This window comes from Macaca thibetana, chromosome 14, assembly GCF_024542745.1.
Source record: "Macaca thibetana thibetana isolate TM-01 chromosome 14, ASM2454274v1, whole genome shotgun sequence".
NCBI lineage: Eukaryota > Metazoa > Chordata > Mammalia > Primates > Cercopithecidae > Macaca > Macaca thibetana.
The window spans coordinates 74,975,623-74,999,030 of NC_065591.1; the positions used below are offsets into that span (position 1 = coordinate 74,975,623).

The window sequence follows — 23,408 nt, forward strand, 5'->3', positions numbered from 1 at the left end:
GGAAATGACCTCAGCACGTCGGAAGTGTACTCGTTTCCAAGGCGACGGCCTTGCTGCCTCTCCAGCCAAGTGACTGGAGTCGGGAGGCTGGAAAGCAGCTCCGAGAAAGTACCAGCCGAAGGCGGCCGCCGCCACAGCGACTCTCAGGGAGTAGCAGACGAAGACGGCGGCCGCCGCACTAGCCACCACGTGTGGAGGATAAACGGCCTACACGGCCATTCCAGCGCCGATTCAAGGGAAAGAGTTAGCGACGACGGGGAAAGAAAACGTGAAGAGGGTGACCGCCGCTCCAGGGTCGCTGCGGGAAGCCTAAGTGGAGACGCCGGCTTGTCCCGCAGTGACTTGAGAAGGGTCAGTGAAAACCTCGGCCACTGCCGCAGCGTCTCTGGGGAGAGAGTTAGGGGGAATAGTGGCCGCAGTCACAGAAACTCTTGGGAGAGAGTTAGGGGAGACCGCAGCTTCTGCAGCAGCGACGTGAATTTTAGTGAAGTTGGAGGCCACCAAACTGCCGACTCCAGGGGAACTACCAGAGAAGACCGAGGCCTCCGCCTAAGTGGTACTTGGGAGGGAGTCAGTGACGTCCGGGACCCGCGAACTAGTGACTTCGGGTATAGAGTCAGAGACGATCGCAGTCGCCGCCTCAGTGGCTCCTGGGAGGGAGGGAGTGTCGATGGCGGCCACAGCCTCGGTAGTTCTTGGGAGGGAGTAAGTGAAGACTGCGGCTACGCAGCCAGCGACTCCTCCGGTGTGAGCGGCAGTGAAGACGCCAGCTGCCGCCTCAGTGGCGTTTGGGAGAGAGAAAGTGAAGACGAAGGTTTCTGCTGCAGCTTCTGGGAGAGAGCAAGAGAGGACCTTGGGCCCCGTCCTAGTGACGACGGAGAAGAGGGCCGCTGCCCCTGCAGTGGCTCGTGGGTGAGAGCAAGTGAAGACCGCGGCAGCATCAGGGGCCTGGACTCAACTACTCCCCAGAGTCGGAGGTGTTGCACCATGCCCGGGGTGGCTAATTCAGGCCCCTCCACTTCCTCTAGGGAGACTGCAAACCCCTGTGAGTCAGACTATGTCGTTGGCCCTCATCTCTGCCACATTCCTTTTCTTACTTAAGTGTGCAACAGTCTTAGCCCTTTCTGGCATTTCCTTTTCTCAGGTGTCGCTCCCCGTTTCCCTTTCTAATTTGTTTTTGGAGATACCAAAGCTGTCAACTTTCCCCTGTTCTGTATTATTTCAGCTTTCTTTCCTTTTTTCCATCCACACCAGTCCTCCGAGTCTTCTTGCCCAGCTTAACATCAACTCTTGTTCAGTCTTACGGACTCTTTTAAGTTCTTCCTTGGCTTCCCTGAAGCATTTGACCCTGTGGAGACGACAAATTAGTACTCACTTAGTTTTCTTCTTTCACTCCATTGAGTGACCCTTTCCTTTGCCGTTTTCTTTTCTTCTGCCCTCTTAAATGCAGCTTTCCCCCCTTGATGATGCCATCATTGGTTCTCTTCTTCTTGTCATTTACTGTGACTTCAGTCCTACTGATGGCCCTCAAATCTGTTACTCATTCAACCATTCAGTAAATATTTACTGCGTGCCTACTTTGTGCTCTGTGTTAAGGAACTATCAGTAAAGAAGACAAGGCACATTCTTTACCTTCTAGTGAGGAAGATAAATACTGAGCAAATAATAACAAGTGAGGTGAGTGTTATAAAGGATGGTAGAATGCCACTGATTCCAGTAGGGGGTGAGTATGGGTGTCAGAAAAAACATTCTAATGCAGAGACACACGTAACACTGAGACCTGAATTCTGTATCTCTCCTCGGAGCTGCAGATGTATACATATGTCTCCCTTCTGGAAATCTTCCTTGGGTACCTCAAGAACAGCATGTCCAAATTGTAATTTTGTATCTATATATCCTCTCTGTCCTTCAGTGTTTGCTGTCTCAACTAATGGCACCACAGCACTCAGATGACAAAGCCAGACATCTTGGAGTTATCTCACTACTTTTCTCTTATTTCACCCACTGAATCCATTCTAGTTTAGTTCATTCTAATTTTATTAATATTTGTTGAATCTGTCTGCTTTTCCCACTGTTCAGGATCTCATTTTTTCTGGTCTAGACTATTGTAAAGTGTATTCTTACATGATCTACCTACTCTTTTTTTTTTTTTTGAGGCATTGTCTCGCTCTGTCCCCCAGGCTGGAATGCAGTGATGCGATCTCAGCTCACTGCAAGCTCCGCCTCCCAAGTTCACGCTATTCTCCTGCCTCAGCCTCCCGAGTAGCTGGGACAACAGGCGCCCACCACCATGCCCGGCTAATTTTTTGTATTTTTAGTAGAGACGGGTTTCACTGTGTTAGCCAGGATGGTCTCATCTCTTGACCTCATGGGATTACAGGCGTGAGCCACCGTGCCGGACCAATCAACCTACTCTCTAGTTTTGCCTTTTTGCTCCCCATTCAATAAATTCTCTTCCCTGAATTTAGCCTTGTAAACTCAGCTTTACAACTCTCAATCATTATAATTCTTCTGTTTAAAATTCCTCAGTGATTCTCCACTGTCTGCTCAAGTCCAAGTTTTTAAAAATAAGTTTCACCATTGTCTGTATCTTGTCTAGTTCTAGGCAATATTTCCCCTTAATACTTTAGTAATAGGATTTGTGTGTGTGTGTGTGTGTATGTGTGTGTGAGATTTCTTGACAGTTCATGCTGTTTAGAATGCCTTTCACTGCTCCCACTTTCCTTGGCAAACTCCTGTTAATCTTTGAAGATTCTATCTTAGATGTTACTTTCCCCGGGAATCCTTCTCTGTTCCCCTTCCCTCCTACCCTAGCTGAGTTTGAAGTCATCTGTGCTTCCACAAGTTCCTATGAGTATTTCCATCATTGCTTTTACCACATTATTTTGTATTTTGTGTTTGTATTTTCTCTACTAATCTGTGAGTTCCTTGAGGGTGTCTTCATCTTTTTATTCTTATGGTAGATACCAAACTTATGTTGAGTAGATGGATGGGTGGATGAGTGAATAAATTGGGATGGAATGTGGTGAGAAAAAAGTCCATAAAATTAGATGGAGCCAAATTATGGGAGGCCATAGAGGTCATACTGAGAGTCTGGGTTTTGTTTTGTAGACTAGCAGTGGCCAACCAGTAGCAGTTTAGAGTAGGGGCATGAAGTGATCCGGATAGTTGGTCTGTATAAGATGGATTAGAGGAGTGTCTGTGTAAAATAAGTAGAGTGGATAGAACATCATTTGTAGGTCTAGCTGTGCTAGTTTAAAGGAGAAGAATGAAGTTCTGGCCTAGGGATTAACATCACTGAATGTTTATTAAAGGGGTGTGTGTGTGTATGTGTCTGTGTGCACACCTTACATAAGCTCTTGTTCCCATTTGCCATATATCTTAATTGTTCCTCAAGGTCTTGCTTGAATGTTTCCTCCTGTATGACTTGTTTTGTTTCTCCTTAATTTTACCTGTACTCTCTGAGGACATTGCTGTCAGGTTTTTGTTTTCTTTATGTATTTATCCAAATAGATTTTAATGTGTTGGTGGAAAAGTATTAAATCTACGTCCATTTTCTATCATGTGCTTGACTCACGGTAGATGTTCAGAAAGGCTTTTTGAGTACATTTATAGCATTTTGCTAAGAGCAAAGATATAATTAGAGTATATAAAAAGATGTAATAAAAGTAAGATATAATTCCAGTGTAAAATATGATTTTTGCCCTTAAGAAATTAATATTTTGATTGTGGAGAGAGGACAGGTACATAGATAAATAGTAGTACAAGGTTGCACAGATCATTTGCCAGAAGTGTTGGTGAGCTGTTTTCAAATCAACTTCAGGTCAGGAATCATGCCTGTTTTATTTAGAGAATGCTGCAGTTGAACTGCTTACTCCTTCAGACTTCTCTAATAGCTGTCTGTTCATGCTTAGATACCTTTATTGCCTCTAGTTCACAATGCTTATTAATTAAATTATAAAATATGAAGCACTAACAGTATATGAATTAAAAATTGTAGCCTGCCATTCCTTTCATAGTGTAAGATATAAATTAGAAATGTAAGAAAGATGTTGATAAAATATATCTGCATGTATGAGAGGAGGCTCTGGTGAAGTCTTTTTCACTAGGGAGGCCTTTGTTATGGAGAACACATTAGGCATATTTCAAAATAGTTACTTTCTCCTTCTCACTGCCAAATACGTGAGTTCCTGGCTTTTCACCATGGTAACCTGGTGAGGTTTGTGAAGGTAAAATCTATGAAAGTGTAGTGGCTCCCTAAGTAAGAGTGTGACCCCTAGAAGTTTCTCATTCTTTGACCAGTATGTACTCAACCTCTGGCAAGTCATCAAAATACCATGTAAGTGCTTCTATCACTTTATGACTCCAGTGCTTCTGCTCTAGGACTATATTTTTCTGTATTTGTCTCTGCAGATTTGGGGTAGCAGTTTGCCCTGAGACCTCAGTTCTCTGATGGGTCCAAGAAAAGTTGTTCATTTTCTGTTTATTCACTTTTTCCTATAAGGATGGGAATGTCAACTTCCATGCTTTTTACATGTCAGTGTTGGAACCAGAAGTCTGTTTAAGATATTAATGACAAACGTCTTTGTAGTAAATTATTTGGAAAACCAAAGTAATTTTGTGCTTTCTGTTAGATCACTGTTTTAGTCTTTTTTTTTCTTTCACAGTTTTGTAGTACATTGTAAATAATTTGATTTTTCAGTAGGTTCCAGGAAGAAGGTGCATTTTGGCAGCATACATGACGCAGTACGAGCTGGAGATGTAAAGCAGCTTTCAGAAATAGTGGAACGTGGAGCCAGCATTAATGAAGTTGATGTTCTCCATAAGTTTACCCCTTTACATTGGGCAGCACATTCTGGAAGTTTGGAGGTAAGGAACTATACATACCACTAAACCGAGGTTAAGTTTATAGCAATAACAGTTTTGTAAATTTAGCAAACAGGGTTGAGACCTTCTGGTAGGTAATGCATATATTTTCTTTTCAGTCATAGTCATTTAATATTTGGGTATTCCACTTTGCTAGGACTTTATAACAAATTATCCCAAAATTTAGCGTAATAAAATAATGATTTAGTTATACTCGTGAACAAACGTAAGAATTTGTATCCCAGAGACAGCTTGTCTCTGCTCCATGATATCTGGGGCTTCAGCTGGAATATTAAAAAGCTGGGGCTAGATTCTTCTGAAGGCTTGTTCACTCAAGATGTCTCTGGTGGTTGATGCTGGTTATGGATTAGGCACCTTAAACTTCATTCCTGTGGGCCTGTTTGTGACGACTCTACATGTGAGCTGGTTTGTACTTCCTTACAATATGGTGACTGGGTTCCAGAGGCAAGCATAGAGGATAACTTGGAGTGGATAATATAATGAATACATATTCTAACAATTTTGCTTTAGTAGCGTCAGATTTTAGAAAAGAAATAGAATGTTGCAGGTACATTTGAAGTCCCTAAGTACCCCTCTCAGGTGCCATTCCTCTGCTTCCAACTCCAGAGATAACTATTACCCTGATTTTGGTGTTTATTATTCCCATCTATGTTTTATGCTGTTATTACGTATGATTATATCATTGTTTTGAATGACATTATACATTATATAAATGATACCACATTATGTGTATTATTCTTTAGCTTGCTTTTTTTGTTCAACAATATGTTTTTGAGTTTTAGCCATGTGGTTACATATATGTACTCTAGTTCATTTCCTTCAGCCATGTTGTTTTTCTATTCTTAGACTGGTATCAGAATTTATCTGTTTTTGGATTGTTGGATATTTATTTGGTTTCAATTTTTAGCTAGTACAAACTGCTTAGTGAGTATTTTAATGCAAATCTGAACATTGGGCTCCATCCTCGTAACCATGTCCTTAGATTTAATTAATTTTATTTTTTTATGTGTGCATGTGTCTTTATAGCAACATGATTTATAATCCTTCGGGTGTATACCCAGTAATGGGATGGCTGCGTCAAATGGTATTTCTAGTTCTGGATCCTTGAGGAATTGCCACACTGTCTTCCACAATGGTTGAACTAATTTACACTCCCACCAACAGTGTAAAAGCATTCCTATTTCTCCATATCCTCTCCATTATCTGTTGTTCCCTGACTTTTTAATGATTGTCATTCTAACTGGTATGAGCTGGTATCTCATTGTAGTTTTGATTTGCATTTCTGTAATGACCAGTGATGAGCTTTCTTTCATATGTTTGTTGGCTGCATAAATGTCTTCTTTTGAGAAGTGTCTGTTCATATCCTTTGCCCACTTTTTGATGGGGTTGTTTGTTTTTTTCTTGTAAATTTAAGTTCCTTGTGGATTCTGGATATTAGCCCTTTGTCAGATGGATGGATTGCACAAATTTTCTCCCATTCTGTAGGTTGCCTGTTCACTCTGATGATAGTTTCTTTTGCTGTGCAGAAGCTCTTTAGTTTAATTAAATCCTATTTGTCAATGTTGGCTTTTGTTGCAATTACTTTTGGTGTTTTAGTCATGATGTCTTTGCCCATGGCTATGTCCTGAATGGTATTGCCTAGTTTTTCTTCTAAGGCTTTTATGGTTTTAGGTGTTACTTTTAAGTCTTTAATCCATCTTGAGTTAATTTTTGTATAAGGCTTAAGAAAGGGATCCAGTTTCAGTTTTCTGCATATGGCTAGCCAGTTTTCCCAGCACCATTTATTAAATAGGAAATCCTTCCCCTGTTGCTTGCTTTTGTCCTGTTTGTCGAAGATCAGGTGGTTGTAGATATGTGGTGTTATTTCTGAGCACTCTGTTCTGTTCCATTGGTCTATTTATCTGTTTTGGTACCAGTACCATGCTGTTTTGGTTACTGTAGCCTTGCAGTATAGTTTGAAGTCAGGTAGCATCATACCTCCAGCTTTGTTCTTTTTGCTTAGGATTGCCTTAGCTCTATGGGCTCTTTTTTGGTTCCATACGAAATTTAAAGTACTTTCTAATTCTGTGAAGAAAGTTAATGGTAGCTTGATGGGAATAGCATTGAATCTGTAAATTACTTTGGGCAGTATGCACATGCTGTTTTATCTGCCTGTCTCATCTCTTCCCACTGGTTACCTGGTTGAATTCCAGGTCAGTCAGTATCCACTTGGTAAAGCTTTCTGTTTTTGCCCTCAATATCTTCCAACTGGTTACTGACTCCTTACTGCTACCTCTAAATCTTATAAATTTTAAAAGTGTATCACTTAAAATTTTATTCTCTGTTAGATTTTGAGCTCTTTGAAGATACCATTTGAGTCTTATTTGTCTTTTTTCCCACAATACCTAGCATGGTGTCTAGCATATTATAGGAGTCACATCATAGGTTCACAATAAATGTTTCTCATGTTGCTGAATTTGTTGAATTAAATTTATTTGTTCATATTTTTAGTGTCTAGCACAGTGCCCAGCAGATGTTCAATAGATGTTGGTTGGATTTTTTTTTTTTTTCCCCAAATAGGGTCTCGCTCTGTTTCCCAGGCTGGAGTGCAGTGGTATGATCTCAGCTCACTGCAACTTCTGCCTCCCAGGTTCAAGCAACTCTTCCACCTCAGCCTAACATGTAGCTGGGAGTACAGGTGCATGTGCCACCATGCCTGTCTAATTTTTTGTAGTTTTGGTAGAGATGGGGTTTCACCATGTTGGCCAGGCTGGTCTCTAACTCCTGACCTCAAGTGATCCACCCGCCTTGGCATCCCAAAATGCTGGGATTACAGGTGTGAGCCACCATGCCCCAGCCTGTTTGTTAGATTTTATCAAACATAAACAGAAACCAAAGATTTTAGTGCTTTCCTCTATTCCCACTTAAAGGTCATCTCCTAAATTTTTTTTTTTTTTGAGAGGAAGTCTTGCTCTGTTGCTGTCTTTGCTCACTGCAACCTCTGCCTCCTGGGTTCAGATGATTCTTCTGCCTCAGCTTCCCGAATAGCTGGGACTGCAGGCACGTGCCACCACACCCGGCTAATTTTTGTATTTGTAGTAGAGACGGAGTTTCACTACGTTGGCCAGACTCGTCTCAAACTCCTGACCTTGTGATCCACCTGCCTCGGCCTCCCAAAGTGCTAGGATTATAGGCGTGAGCCACCGCGCCTGGCCCTAAATGTTTACTTGAGCACTACATTAACACCTTTACAGTTTTTTATCCTTTCTGAATTTTCTTAAGATTTTTGGTATTTATATATTGGTTGCGAGAAATAATCACTAAATTAACAATTGGTGAAAACTATGCTTTATTGGACTCAGTTTTTTTCAGATGAAATCTGCTCTTGAGCCCATAGTAAACTTTTCATTTCAGATATACTGTTCAACTCCAGAATTTCCATCTGGTTCGGTTCTCTTCTCTGTTCTCTCTTTTCTCTTTTCGAGATAGAATCTGGTTCTATTGCCCAGGCTGGAGTACAGTGGCATGATCTCGGCTCACTGCAACCTCTGCCTCCTGGGTTCAAGTGATTCTCCTGCCTCAGCCTTCTGAGTAGCTGGTACTACAGGTGCCTGCCGCCATGCCTGTCTAATTTTTGTATTTTTAGTAGAGACATGGTTTCACTATGTTGGCCAGGGTGGTCTTGAACTCCTGACCTTAAATGATCCACCTGCCACAGCCTCTCAAAATGCTGAGATTACAGACATGAACCACTGCACCCGGCCGGTCAATTGATTTTTAACAAAGATGCAAATGTAATTCAGTGGAGAGCAGATATATTTTCATTAAATGATGTTGGCACAATTACACATATTCATATGTAAGAAAATGGACCTTTTATCCTAAGTGAATTAACACAAAAAAGGAAAACAAAAAACCACATATTTTCACTTATATGTGGGACCTAAATATTTGGTACACATGGACAAAGAGATGGGAACAATAGACACTGGGGATTCCAAAAGTAGATAGGAAAGGAGGCAAGGGTTGAAAAACTACCTGTTTGGTAACCTGGTCACTCACTATTTGGGAGATGGGTTCAATAGAAGCCCAAACCTCAGCATCATGCAATATATCCTTGAAATGAACGAACTTGGCACATGTACCGTCTGAATCTAAAATTAAAAAAATAAAGAAAATGAAACTTGCGCCATACTTGGTACCGTATGCAAAAATTTACTCAAAACAGATTGTAGATAAATGTAAAACTTATAAAACTTATAGAGAAAATAGAGAAGAAAACCTTTGCAAATCATGTACCTAAGAACTTGTAACCAGGTTATATAAGGAACTCTCAGAACTCAGCATAAGAGAAGGAAATTTTAATGGGCAAAAGACTTCAATTGACATTTTCTCAAAGAGTACATATGGATGGCAATTAAACATACGAAAAGATGTTCAACATCATTAGCCATTAGGCAAATGCAAATTAAAACCACAATGAGATGCCAGTGCATCCCTGTAAGAATAGCAGAAAAAACAAAACCTGAAAAAAATGACAATATAAAGTGTTTACAAGGATATCAAGAAACTGGAACTCCCATACATTGCTAGTGGGAATGTAAAGAGGTACAGCCATGTTAGAAAACAGTTTGGCGTTTTTACAATAAAGTTAAATATATACTTATTTTATGTCCTAGCAATCTCACTTCTACATAATCACCCAAGACAAATGTAAAACCAGTACATGAATGTTGACAGTGGCTTTATTCTCTAGTACCTGAACAATGCACATAATAGTCTTTCCATAAATATTGTTGAATAAATGAATGACTTACTATGATAATTATTGAGATTGAGGTTTTTTTATATTTTATTGTCATTAGTCTCTGTGATAGGCAAATGATATTTACTTGATAAGCCTTTTTATCAAATAATATGATTATGACTTCTATGACAATGTATCCCAATGATATGATCAATTCTTTTAAAAAGAAAGGTGGTAGAATATACAAATTTGATTATACAAAGACAGTAACACTGTATGTGGTACAGACCTTTAAGTACTGTATTATATTGAGATTTAGATTAATTTTTAAAAATCTTAAAAGATACATTTGACTTCTCTTTTTTTTTTTAAATTATTTGTTTTTTAGAATCACTAGAATAACAATGTGTGCTCCGATGCAAAAACTCTGGACCCATTTAAAGATCTATGTTCGAGACTGAAAACTGGCAGCCTTTAAGTGAATTTGATTCTTAGATCTGTTCTCTTTGGCCTGCACAGTATTGGTCAAACAGAATATTTACAAACATCGGATAAGCATTTCACTCATAGCAACCACTAACTGTAATTGGTAGTATCTACACCTTACAGACAAGAAATATGGTCTCCAGTTTGCCACAGTTCCCACTAGTCTCTATTGTTTACCCAACAGTGAGGCCAAATGTTGGTTGCTGTGTCACTGTGCTTGTGCTTTTGTTTTTCTTATACATAGATCTCTCATTCACTTGTGATACTTCTTGTGCTACAGTCTGTTATTTTATGATAACACACCAAATTTAAAAGATAAAAATGTTAAAAACATCCACCTTATCACTTGTTAACATGGTTATTTTCTTAGTGTCTTCATTGGCTGCTCTGGCATGGAGCTGATATCACACACGTAACAACGAGAGGTTGGGCAGCATCTCACATAGCTGCAATCAGGGGTCAGGATGCTTGTGTACAGGTAATAATACCTTATTACTTTTTTTCAGTAAGCTCAATTACTTTAACATAGTTCTATTGGGCTATTGCTATTATTCTAATTATTTGACTCAATAGATTTAGTTTTATGTTCTAAACAATAACTTACTGGATTCCACAACTCAGATATTCTGATACCAGCTATCCACTTAAATAAATGGCTTGCAACCAGAAATCCTTTTATCTCTGATGTAGTTGGCTATCTGGGGTTGTTTTGTGAGATCTCACAGTCATGACCAGATTATCTCCTTTATAGCTTGCTGCTGTGGTCTGAATGTTTGTGTCCTCCAAAATAAATATGTTGAAATCTTAACCCCAGGGTGATGGTGTTAAGAGGTGAGGCCTTTTGGGAGGTTATTAGGTCATGAGGGGTTTGCCCTCATAAATAGGATTAATGTCCTTATGCAAGAGACCTCAGAGAGCTAGCTCACTAGCCTCTTCCACCATATGAAGATGCTGTGAGAAGGCACTATCCATGCAGAATGAGCCCTCACCAGACAGAATCTGCCAGCACCTTAATCTTGGACTTTCCAGCCTCTAGAACTATGAGAAATAAATTTTTGTTGTTTATATGCTCCCCGGTTTATGATATTTTGTATAGTAGTCTAACAGACTAAGACATTTGGCCATGCCTAAAATTTCATATTTAATGTATTGCCTGACCAGGGTGACACATTAATATATGGTGGGATCTAGTATATTAGAGTAATTGTTATTATTCAGTGTTTTGAAATAGACTGGAATTTGGAGGAATACAGAGTCATATAAGCAAACAGTTGGTATTAGTCCATTCTCACACTGCTATGAAGAAATACCCGAGACTGGGTAATTTATAAAGAAAAAAAGTTTAGTTAACTCACAGTTCCACATGGCTGGGAATGCCTCAGAAAACTTACAGTCATGGTGGAAGGGGAAGCAAACACGTCCTTCTTCACAGGATGGCAGGAAGAGAGAACTGCTGAGCAAAGGGGGAAAAGCTTCTTATAAGACCATCAGATCTCGTGAGAACTCAGTCACTATCATGAGAACAGCATGGGGGTAACCACCCCCTGATTCAGTTACCTCCCACCGTGTCCCTCCCATGACATGTGGAGGTTATGGGAACTACAATTCAAATGAGATTTGAGGGGGGACACAGCCAATCCACATCACAGTTCCTGCCAGGAGGAAGCATGAGATTGTTTGAAGGGTCAGGAGCTCTACTCAGTGAGTTGCAAAACGATACAAAGCAAAATCTATGATTAAAGTTCTAATGAAAAATACAGATGAGAAGAATTGTATAATTTAGGAGGAGGTAGAGGGATCATAAATGGAGGAAATAAAACATCAGTTAAGCCCAAAAGAGTGGGTTGATTTTAAAGATTAAGTAATGAGGAAGTATTATAGAGGCAGGCAATACGTTAGGAGCAAATAAAAATAATAATTGTCATTCATTGAAGATTTATTGTGTGTCAGTCAGTCTCTCATGTATCATTTCATCCAACACAAACAGTTCTATGAGTTCGCTTTTATAAAGGTTACAAAACAGATTCAGAGTGGTAAGTACCTTGCCTAAGCAAGTGACAGAGCTAGGATCTGAACCTAGACTTGTCCCATTAATCTCTATGCTATACTTCTGTAAGAAGCTCCTGAATTGGAAAATTGGGCTATGTTCAGAGGATATACCATTATGTTAGTTTGACTGAGTATAGATTATTTATGGTGTGGACTGTTAAGAACCATGCTTGGGTAGACCAGTTTTGTAAAGTGCCTCAGAAATAGAATGAAGATTTTGGATTCATTTTATAGAAAGATAGTTTTTTTCCCCCTCCTCAACCCTGTGATTACCTGGAAAGCAAAGAGAGGTTTTGTTTATGTTTTTGTTGTTTGAGACAGCGTCTTGCTCTGTCGCTCTGGCTGGAGCGCAGTGCCCTGGTCATGACTCACTGCAGCATCAACCTGCCGGGTCCAAGCGATCCTCCCACCTCAGCCTCCCAAGTAGCTGAGACCACCAACATGCTTCACCACGTCTGGCTAATTTTTTTTGTAGAGATGTCTGTCAGGGGTTTCTCCCTATGTTGCCTAGGCTGGTCTTGAACTCAAGGGCTCAAGCGATCCTCCTGCCTTGGCCTCCCAAAATGCTGGGATTACAGGCATGAGCCACTGCATCTGGCTGGGAAAAGAGAGTTTTTATATACATTATATGTGTGTGTGTGTGTGTGTGAATATGTCTGTATATATATTTATACATACACATAAACATCCACATGAACATTAACAGGGGAATGAGATAATGAAAACAGTATTTCAGGGAATTATTCTAGCAAAATGTGTCCAGGATTACTAGGATGAAGGAAGAGTTTAAAGACAAGAAGGTCAGTTAGAGATTTTTTGCTGTAATCACTAACCAGAGAGGGTAAAAATAGGTGGTGGCAGAGGGAAAGAAAGAAAATGAGCCAAGATATCTTGCAAAGCAAACATTGACAGAGTGTAGTGAAAATTCAGATTTCGAGTCAGAATAACAGATAATTATGATGGAATGAATAGGGAAATCTGAAAAGCAAGGAACACTGGGAAGACAGATGTTTATTTCATTTTGGCATACATTGAGTTTAATGTGTCTGTAGGTCATCCAGGTAGAAGAGGGTCCAGGCGGTTGAAAAGGGGGTTGGAGATAAAGATTACAGGAATGGTGAAGTACAGAAGAGTCTCAAACTCCTGGGCTCAAGTGATCCTTCCACCTCGGCCTCCCAGAGTGTCAGGATTACAGGCATGAGCAACCGCTCCTGGCCGGAACTAATAATTCTTTTAAGCCAATTACTCTGTATATGGTATAACCCATATATAGAAACTGGGCCAATTGCAAATTCAGATGGGACCTCTTTAGATGTACTTAGAAACTTGATTTGGAGCTTAGAACTCGTCACTTTAATTAATTCTTTGATTGAGTCCAAAACCTTGTTAACAAAGGATTCTGCTTTTGAATTAGTGAAGGTTTAAATTTCAGTTTTATTAGGTTAGAATTAAAGAATTTAACTTAGTGGCTATCTGTGCTCATGAAAGATGTGTCTTATAAATTATATATACATGCTCAAATCAAAATGTAAAACCAATATTATAAATGTCTTCTAGGCAATGTTAAAACATTTTCTTGAGGCCAAAGTGGGTGGGAGCACGTGCTGCTGGGAGTTGCTTGGCGGCACGGGGCTGAAGGCTAGCAAACCAAGTGATCATGTTGCACAAACAAATTTACTATTCGGACAAATATGACGATGAGGAGTTTGAGTATCAACATGTCATGCTGCCCACAGACACAGCCAAGCTGGTCCGTAAAACCCATTTGATGTCTGAATCTGAATGGAGGAATCTTGGCATTCAGCAGAGTCAGGGATGGGTCCATTATATGATCCATGAACCAGAATGTCACATCTTGCTGTCTTGGCACCCACTACCCAAGAAGCCAAAGAAAGGAAGCTGGCAAGCTGCTTTTCAGACTCAAGCTTTACACAGCTCTCCTTACTTCCTAACATCTTTCTGATAACATTATTATGTTGCCTTCTTGTTTCTCACTTTGATATTTAAAATATGTTCCATACACTGTTTGAATGTGCTAGTAACTGCTTTGCTTCTTGAGTAGAGCCACCACCACCATAGCCCAGCCAGATGAGTGCTCTGTGGACCCACAGCCTCAGCTGAGTGTGATCCCAGAAGCCACGATGTGCTCTGTATCCAGAACACAGTTGGCAGATGGAGGAAGCATCTGAGTTTGAGACCATGGGTGTTACAGGGATCATGTAAACTTGTTGTTTTTGTTTTATCCTGCCTGGTGTTTTATCCTGCCAGGCAACTTGTGGATTTATGTTTCAGTGTACTGGAAACTTTCCATTTTATTCGAGAAATCTGTTCATGTTAAAAGCCTTGATTAGAGAGGAAGTTTCTATAATCTTAAAAAACAAAACAAAACAAAACATTTTCTTAGTATTAGCTAAGAATTTCTTACGATTTGCTTGTAGCACACATGTGAGAACATACATAATAATTTAGCTATAGATTAATAAATTGCCTTTGTATAATCTGCGTCTGCGTTTATGGTTTAACATCTATACTCATGTAAAGTCGTTCCTATTTCTCTATTTTTAGGCTCTTATAATGAATGGAGCAAATCTGACAGCCCAGGATGAGCGGGGATGCACTCCTTTACATCTTGCTGCAACTCACGGACATTCTTTTACTTTACAAATAATGCTCCGAAGTGGAGTGGTGAGTGACTCCTATTAATATGTGCTAATGTATGATAATGTAGATGGAATAGCATTTGGTAGTCTAGTGGTCTCTTCCTGACTTTTTAGATCTCTTTTATGACTAATTTAATTTTTCTCTCTACCTTTTCTATCTTTAAACATAGAAGCAATAATTCAGACAAATCTTCTCTTCTCCCCCAAAAAACAATTTAGTATTACAAAGTACTTGAGAGGTTTTGGGTTCTTCATGCCAGTTCAGAGTTTAACTGGTTAGATTACGAAGCTTCAAACAAATCTTAACCAGGTGATTGTAAATCTTTATGAATTTTTGTATGTCTACCTATGTGTTTGTTTTGAAACTCTTATTTCATATACTGATTTAGAAAGTGATTTATTTCTTCAGAAATTTTGTTTATTGCAATATTTATCTGTAGTAGTTGTAATAACATAGAAGAAGAGAACTACATATATTGAAGACATTGTGGTGAGAGTTGGTGTTTCTATAGTTTGAGAAAGAGTGAAAACTTATTAAATATTTTTTATTAATTCTGTTTATATTCTCAATGATAGTATTTGATCATTCAATCTATCCCTTTCATTTTATTGGTCAGGAATCTAACTGGTAAGATGACTAGTTAAGTTCCTTTTTAAAAACTATTTTATGTGACTCATTCTTTTGAAAAGCCTGTTTTATAAAATTTTACTAGTATTTTATTAGCTCATATATTCAAATTAGTGGTTGCAGTGCATTTTTCTATTATGTTAAGTGTTTGCCTTCTTGTATTAAGAGCAGCCTCCAATTCTTATTTATAGAATTAAGCTGCTAGGTTTAGTGTTTTCCCTACAAAATAGGGAGAAACTAAGTCCTTGTGAATGTTACCTCTAGGATCCCAGTGTGACCGATAAGAGAGAATGGAGACCTGTACATTATGCAGCTTTTCATGGACGGCTTGGCTGCTTGCAACTTCTTGTTAAATGGGGTTGTAGCATAGAAGATGTGGACTACAATGGAAACCTTCCAGGTATTTTAAATAAAGCAAATGTTTTAGTTTTTCATTGATATAAACTTTTAAATGTTTGATCTTGTTTAAGAAATTTAAACTGTTGGCTGAGCATGGTGGCTTACACCTATAATCTCAGCACTCTGAGAGGCTGAGGCAGGAGGATCACTTGAGGCCAGGAGTTTGAGACCAGCCTGGGCAACATTGTGAGACCCTCTCTCTACAAAAAAAGTGAAAGAAAGAAAAAAGCTGGGTGTTGTGATGTGTGCCTATAGTCTAACTTCTTGGGAGGCTGAGGATTTGGGAGCCCAGGGATTGGAGGCTACAGTGAGCTGTGATTGTACCATTGCACTTCAGTACAACAAAGTGAGACCCCATCTCTTAAAAAATAAAGACATTGAAACCAATTATTCTGTTAGTCCCTCACAAAATGAAGTAGTGTATATGTTGACATGAACACTTTTTATCTTACATCACACCCATCTTATGTACCTTACGTTTGATCGATTTTTTTTCTGGAACCATATCAGCAAAAGATAAATTGGCAAAATTAAACATAGATTTGCTCTTCCTGCCAATTGTTTCCTTCATCTGCTATCTAGTGTTTTTATTTTTTAACTTCACCTCTCTCTGCCTCATAGACAACTTATTTATTTTTAAATTTAAATTTTTTTTTTTTTTGAGATAGGGTCTTGCTCTGTTGCCCAGGCTGGAGTGGCAGTGGTGTGCTCTCAGCTCACTGCAACCTCTGCCTTCCAGGTTCAAGTGATTCTTATGTCTCAGCGTCCGTTGTAGCTGGGTTTCAGGCACCTGCCACCACGCCTGGCTACTTTTTGTATTTTTAGTAGAGAGGGAGTGTCACCATGTTGGCTAGGCTGGTCTCGAACTCCTGGCCTCAAGAGATCTGCTTGCCTCGGCTTCCCAAAGTGCTGGAATTGCAGGCAGGAGCCACTGCACCTGGCCCAACTTTTTCATTTTTTAAACAGTACTGCATAAGTGGAGGATACTAGTTAATTTGCTACTTCAGTTGTCTAACCTACAGTAAAGTGGCCAGTGGAGACCTAGACTCCACCTTCTTTAAAAAGTGGTCTAGAAATTCTGAAGGATAGATCACAGTGAGATTGGAGTGAAAATGATACTTAAATGATACTTTAAAGAAGCAAACATAGAAAGAGGAAGGGCAGAATAATATGAACAGGACTGATCAAATCACTTTGCCATTTAGAACCTCCCTGGATCCCTGTGGAGCCTCTGATTCCTTGGCTTGGCATGCTGGACTTACATAATTTGGCTCCTACCTACCTGCATGGCCTCATCTTTCTATATCTTTACATTACTGTCCATGATCATTTTGCTTTTTTCTGAAGTTCATCTTTCGATGTTCATTTAGTGAAGTCTTTTGGTATGAACTTTTCAATTTTTGTGTATCTGAAAATTTATTTTGTTCTCATTCTTTTTACTTTGTATTTTGTAAGTTTTTTTATTGTTTTGTTTAAAGTAAAATTTAAATTAAAGTCTCAAAAAACAAAAAGCCCCTCTCTCGGCAGTGTGTACAGAGGTGGCAGCCATCTCCTCCTCGGCATCATGGCCACCCTTAGACCCCTTGTAAAGCCCAAGATCGTCAAAAAGAGAACTAAGAAGTTCATCTGGCACCAGACTGACCGATATGTCAGAATTAAGTGTAACTGGCAGAAACTCAGAGGTATAGACAACAGGGTTCATAGAAGGTTCAAGGGTCGATCTTGATGCCCCAACATTGGTTGTGGGAGCAACAAAAAAAAACAAAGCACATGCTGCCCAGTGGCTTCTGGAAGTTCCTGGTCCACAACGTCAAGGAGCTGGAAGTGCTGCTGATGTACAACAAATCTTACTGTGCTGAGATGTTTCCTCCAAGAACCGCAAAGCCATCGTGGAATGAGCTGCCCAGCTGGCCATCATAGTCACCAACCCCAATGCCAGGCTGCGCAGTGAAGAAAATGAGTAGCTACCTCATGGGCATGCTTTATGTTTAAATAAAACTGTAAAAACTGCAAAGAAAACCCAAAACACCAAAAACCAAAAAAAAAATTCTTTTGTGCTAGGCTTCCTTCACTTTTTCAGACTGCTTTCAATTGCTCCATTTTCGCATATGGTATTATTTATGGTATTATTAGTTTTCTTTAGTTTTAGTCTTTCTGATGGATGTATCTCATTGCAGTTTCAAATTTACATTTTTCCTGATGACTAAAAATGTCAAACATCATTTCATATTTTTAATGGCTATTTAGTTATTTTTTTTTGTGAAGTAGGAGTTCAGATCTTTTGCCTATTAGCTATTGGAGTATGTCTTTTTCTTATTGAGTCGTAGGAGTTCTTTATATATTCTAGATACAAGCCCTTTGTCAGTTATGTTTATTACCAATATCTTTTCATGCAAATATCTGTCTAATCTTTCTACTCTATGGCTTGCTTTTTCATTCTTTGGTATTTTTTGATAAATAGAGGTTTTAATTTTTTTTTTTTTAAATGGAATCTTGCTCTGTTGCACAGGCTGGAGTGCAGTGGCACAGTCTTGGCTCACTGCAACCTCTGCCTCCTGGGTTCAAGCAATTCTCCTGCCTCAGCCTCCCGAGTAGCTGGGATTACAGGCATGCGCCACCACACCTGGCTAATTTTTATATTTTTAGTAGAAACAGAGTTTCACCATGTTGGCCAGGCTGGTCTCGAACTCCCGACGTTGTGATCCACCCACCTTGGCCTCCCAAAGTGCTGGGATTACAGGTGTGAGCCACCACACTTGGCCAGAGGTTTTAATTTTAATGTAATCCATTTTAATAATCTCTTCCTTTGTAGTTAGTGCTTTTTGTACTTTCCCTATTCTGTGATCATGAAGACATTCCTTTATGTTATCTTTTAGAAATGTTATTATCTTACTTTCACATTTATATTCCCAATCCTCCTAGAACTGACTTTTCTGTGTGTAATACAAGGTAGGGGTCAGTTTTATTTTTGTATTGTCCTTTATCAAGTATACTTGATCATTTTTGTTAGTCTTGTCTGGTCATTAAAAAATCCAATTGTTTCTTTAAACAGGTATAATTCTTTTATTTATAACCAGTAGAGTATTTATAATAATATAGATGTTAAGAAAGAATGTGGCCTTAGGTCTAGACTGCTTGTGTTCAAATCACTCTCATAAAATTATTTTTTATTGATAAGTGTACATATTTTTGGTGTACGTGTGATAATTTGATACATTCATGTAATGTATAAAGATCAAATCAAGGTAATATGGGTAGCCATCCCTTAAATAGTTCTTTTCTTTATGCTAGAAACATTCGAATTATTTTTTTCTAGTTATTTTGAAATACACGATAGACTATGGTTAACTATAATCACCCTACTGATCTGTCAAACACTAGATCTTATTTCTTCTACTGAATTTTATATTTGTACCCATTAATCAACTCTGTTCTTCCTCTCTCCATGCTACCCTTCTGGCCTTTGATAACCACCCATCAATTTACTCTCTATCTTCATGAAACCAGCATATTTTAGCTCCCACATATGAATGAAAACATATAATAGTTGTCTTTCTGTGCTTGACTTATTTTACTTAACATGATGACCTCCAGTTCCATCTATCTTGTGGCAGTGAGAGTATTTCATTCATTTTTGTCTGAATCATATTCCATTGTGAATATACATTACATTTTCTTTATTCATTCATCATTGATGTACACTTAGGTTGATTCCATATTTTGGCTATTGTGAATAGTGTATTAATAAATATGAGAGTGCAGCTATCTCTTTGATATAATGACATTTTTTTCTTGTGGATATATACACAGTAGTGGAATTAACTTATAGTTTACATAATATAAATCTAGCTACTCTTGTTTGTTTTTTTCTTCTAGTTGCATGGAATATCTTTTCCATTCCTTCACTTTCAGTCGATGTGTATCTTTATAGATGAAGTGGGTTTTTTGTAGGCAGCATGTAGTTGGGTCATGTTTCTTTATACTCTGTGCCTTTTAATTGGAGAGTTAAGTCTATGTACATTCAGTGTTGTTATTGGTAGGTAAAGATTTACAGCTGCCATTTTGTTGCTTGTTTTCTGGTTGTTTTATAACTCCTATGTTCCTTTCTTCTTGTCTTTCTTTGTGGTTAAGTGATTTTCTCTGGTAGTATGTTTTATTTTTTTGCTTTTTATTTTTTAGTAAATATAGGTTTTACATTGTAGTTGCCATGAGTCTTACATTTTATAGATATAACAGATTATTTTAAAGAGATGACAACTTACCTTAGGTCACAAAGAAAGGAATAGAAACAAGGAAAAACCAAAATGCCCTACATGTTAACTGTTTCTCCCACATTTTGCCTTTTTGTTGTCTCTATTTACATATTTTTGAGGTTTTTTGTTTGTTTTTTTGAGATGGAGTCTCGCTCTGTTACCCAGCCTGGAGTGCAGTGGTGCGATCTTGGCTCACTGCAACCTTCTCCTCCTGGGTTCCAGAGATTCTCCTGCCTCAGCCTCCCAAGTAGCTGGGTTACAGGCGCCCACCCCCATGCCTGGCTAATTTTTGTATTTTTCATAGAGATGGGGTTTCACCATGTTGGCCAGGCTGGTCTCGAACTCTTGACCTCAAGTGATCCACTCGCCTCGGCCACTCAAAGTGCTAGGATTACAGGTGTGAGCCACTGCGCCCCACCTATTTATATATTTTTGTATTTCCTATCTCTTAACAGATTGCTATAGCTATTATTGTTTTTGTTAGATTTGTCTTTTAGTCTTCATACTGGAGTTATCACACACCACAGTTACATTATTGGAGTATTCTAGGGTTGTCCATGTTTTTAATTTCACCAGTGATTTTTATACCTTCAAATGTTTTCCATTTGCACATTAGTGTTTCTTCTTCCTGATTGAAGAACTCCCTTTAACGTTTCTTACAAGATGGTTCTGGTGATCGTAAACTCTCTCAGGTTTTGTTGGTCTGAGAAAGGCTTTCTTCTTCTTCTTCTTTTTTTTTTTTTTGGTGTTAGGAACATTTTAACCATATATCTTCAATATTATCCATCCAGGACCAAAGTAAGTTCTGATGCAGGAAATGAGTGAGTTTCACAGCTTTCTGAGCCCCTACTTGACCCAGGAAGCCCAGCTAGCCCCTCCTCTGAGTTCCCCGTCTAAAACAGGATACCCCAACTGCTATTGGGAACTGGGCGGCAGTCGTTCTGGCTACTTCCTGCTGGTTAGGGGTGAAGAAGGGGCCCTGCAGTTTTGGTGTCCTCCAGAGGGGAACATTTTAGGCCAGTCAGGGACCAGCAGGTTGATCTAGGGGTCCTCGGTAGAAGCCGTGAGTTGAGCTCATTTGAGGTTCCATTTGTAAGAGCATTTGTAGCTTGATGGCCTTGATCCTGGAGGAAACAAATTTGACAAGGAGGTTAAAAATGCAAGGCCCAAAGACGAGTAATAGTAGGATGGCTGTCACAGGGCCTAGAAAGGGGAGGAGCCCAGATATCCATTGGTTAAACATATTCCAGGGTACTGAATGTTCAAGCTCCTTCTCCTCTTTTAAATGTCTAACAATATCCTGTAATTTTTTGTGAGCTTCAGGCCTTAAGGGACATTGCCTTTGATAAGGAAAAGTGGTGGGGTCTTTTAGCCTGATTTGAACTGGATGGGCATTCTTTGTCTTTCCGAATTGTCCTTCTAAGGCCCAGACTTCAGAGTTGATTCCTTCTTCAAGTAGAGGACAATGAATGGATAATTTATTCCTTATATTCTTGTAGATAATAGCCCCAGCTTTGGCTAATATGTCCCTACCTAATAAGGGTGTGGGACTTTTGGGCGTAACAAGAAAGGCATGTGAAAAGAGCAAAGTCTCCTAATTGCAACCGAGGAGGTGAGAGTAATACCTGGTTATTAGGCTGTCCTAAGATCCTTGAATAGTAACGGACTTTGAGGCAGTCATCTGGGGCAGGAGATTAAAACTGAGATGGCCGCGCCAGTGTCCAGGAGGAAGTCCACTTCCTGGCCCTAAATGGTCAAACTTACTTGGGGCTCTGTGAGGGTGATGGCATGAGCTGGCGCTTGCCCTGGCCACCCTCAGGCCTGTTGCTGAATCATCTGGTTGGGCTTCTGGCCCAGACGGCCTTCGTCCTCTGGGGCAGTGTGCCTTCCAGTGATTGCCTTGGCGTATTGGACATGGGCAAGGGGGCTGTTTGTTTCTGGTTAGACAATCTTTCTTAAAGTGTCCTTGCAAACCACACTGATAACAAGCCCTACTAGGAAATTGGCTTGCTCCTCTTTTGGTTCCCTCTGAGCCACCAGGGTCTGCCTGTCTGAGGGCCATGACTAAGGCTGTAGCCTTTTTCTTATCTCGCTTTTCCCTTTTGGCCTGTTCCTCTTGGTCCCTGTTATAGAACACCGAGGTTGCCAGGTTTAATAATGCCTCCAAATTTTGTTCGGGGCCTAAGGCAAACTTTTGGAGTTTTCTCCTAATGTCAGCCGCTGATTGGGTGATAAATTTATCCTTTAGAATAAGTTGGCCTTCCAGGGAGTCCGGAGTTAGGGAGGTGTGCTTTCTTAGGGCCTCCCTTAGTTTTCTAGAAAAGCAGAAGGGTTTTCCTCTTTTTCTCTGCATAATTGTGGATAACATTGAGTAGTTCATAGGCGTTTTCGTAGTCTTCCTCAACCCTTCTAAAATGCAAGTTAGCAAATGCCTGTGGCTCCAATCTGCATGATTTGAGTCAGTATCCTAATAAGGGTCTACAGTGGGTACTGTCTGTTGCCCTGTGGGGAATTTTCCCTTTTCCTCCAGGGTCATTCGATCATTTACCTGGCTAAGATACCATAAATCTCCAAATTGCTGGGCTGCTGCTAAAGCTGCCTCCTTTTCAGTAGGACTTAAGGTCTGATTAAGGAACAACATGATGTCCTTCCATGCTAGATCAAAGGACTGCCCTAACCCTTGTAAAACATCTATATAGTTAGAGGGATCATCCGAGAATTTCCCTAAATCTGCCTTTATTTGTTTTAAATCTGAGAGTGAGAAGGGCGCATGAAAGTGAATGGGCCCAAATTCTCCTCCTACTGTTTGTAAGGGACATGGTTTGGGTGCCTGGCTTGTGGAGTTTGTGTTCTCTTTCTGGGGTGCCTTTAACACTTTGGTGGGGCTGGATGGAGGAGAGTCAGTGGGGGAGGAGAGTGGGGCTGAGGGAAGAGGCCCTGAGTATGGAGGTAACTGTGGGCCTCTGTCATTTGGGCAAAGCTTGCAGGCTTGGCACAGGGCAGTATTGTCATGAAAGGCAAAGAAAGCCTGTACATAAGGAACTTCACTCCATTTACCTTCCTGTTTACAGAAAAGAGCTAGTTGTAGAAGGATGTTATAATTAATACTTTCCTCAGGGGACCAAGTTTCTCCATTTTGTAAGGAATACTGTGGCCAGGCAGTGGTACAGAAGAAAATTAGCCACTTCTTTGTTAAGGTTTCAGGGTCAAATTTGTCCCAGTAATTCAGGATACATCTTAAGAGAGTGTCCGGTTTGGAAGGTGTGGTGCTTATCTGGAATTTTAAACACAGGGATGTCCGCACCCTGGTTAGTCCTAAG

At 39.7% G+C, this 23,408-nt stretch overlaps 2 protein-coding genes across 2 annotated transcripts; both read left to right on the top strand.

Annotated features, from left to right (window-relative positions):
- The first annotated feature begins 28 nt into the window (after positions 1-28).
- ANKRD42 (ankyrin repeat domain 42) lies at positions 29-17,866 on the top strand. Its single transcript, XM_050755913.1, is given in 8 exon segments — positions 29-1,045; positions 4,706-4,869; positions 10,470-10,577; positions 14,714-14,833; positions 15,701-15,836; positions 17,374-17,588; positions 17,591-17,693; positions 17,696-17,866. Coding segments are annotated over 8 exon segments (1,008 nt in total). The 5' UTR covers positions 29-987; the 3' UTR covers positions 17,800-17,866.
- LOC126934933 (cyclin-dependent kinases regulatory subunit 1-like) lies at positions 13,806-14,690 on the top strand. The gene has a single exon (XM_050755912.1). It carries the CDS (start codon positions 13,806-13,808, stop codon positions 14,109-14,111), a length of 306 nt encoding a protein of 101 aa, XP_050611869.1. The 3' UTR covers positions 14,112-14,690.
- Positions 17,867-23,408: the final 5,542 nt, after the last annotated feature.

Coding starts and splice junctions, on each gene's coding strand:
- LOC126934933 (XM_050755912.1), top strand. CDS start 13,806: ATGTTGCACAAACAAATTTACTATTCGGACAAATATGACGATGAGGAG.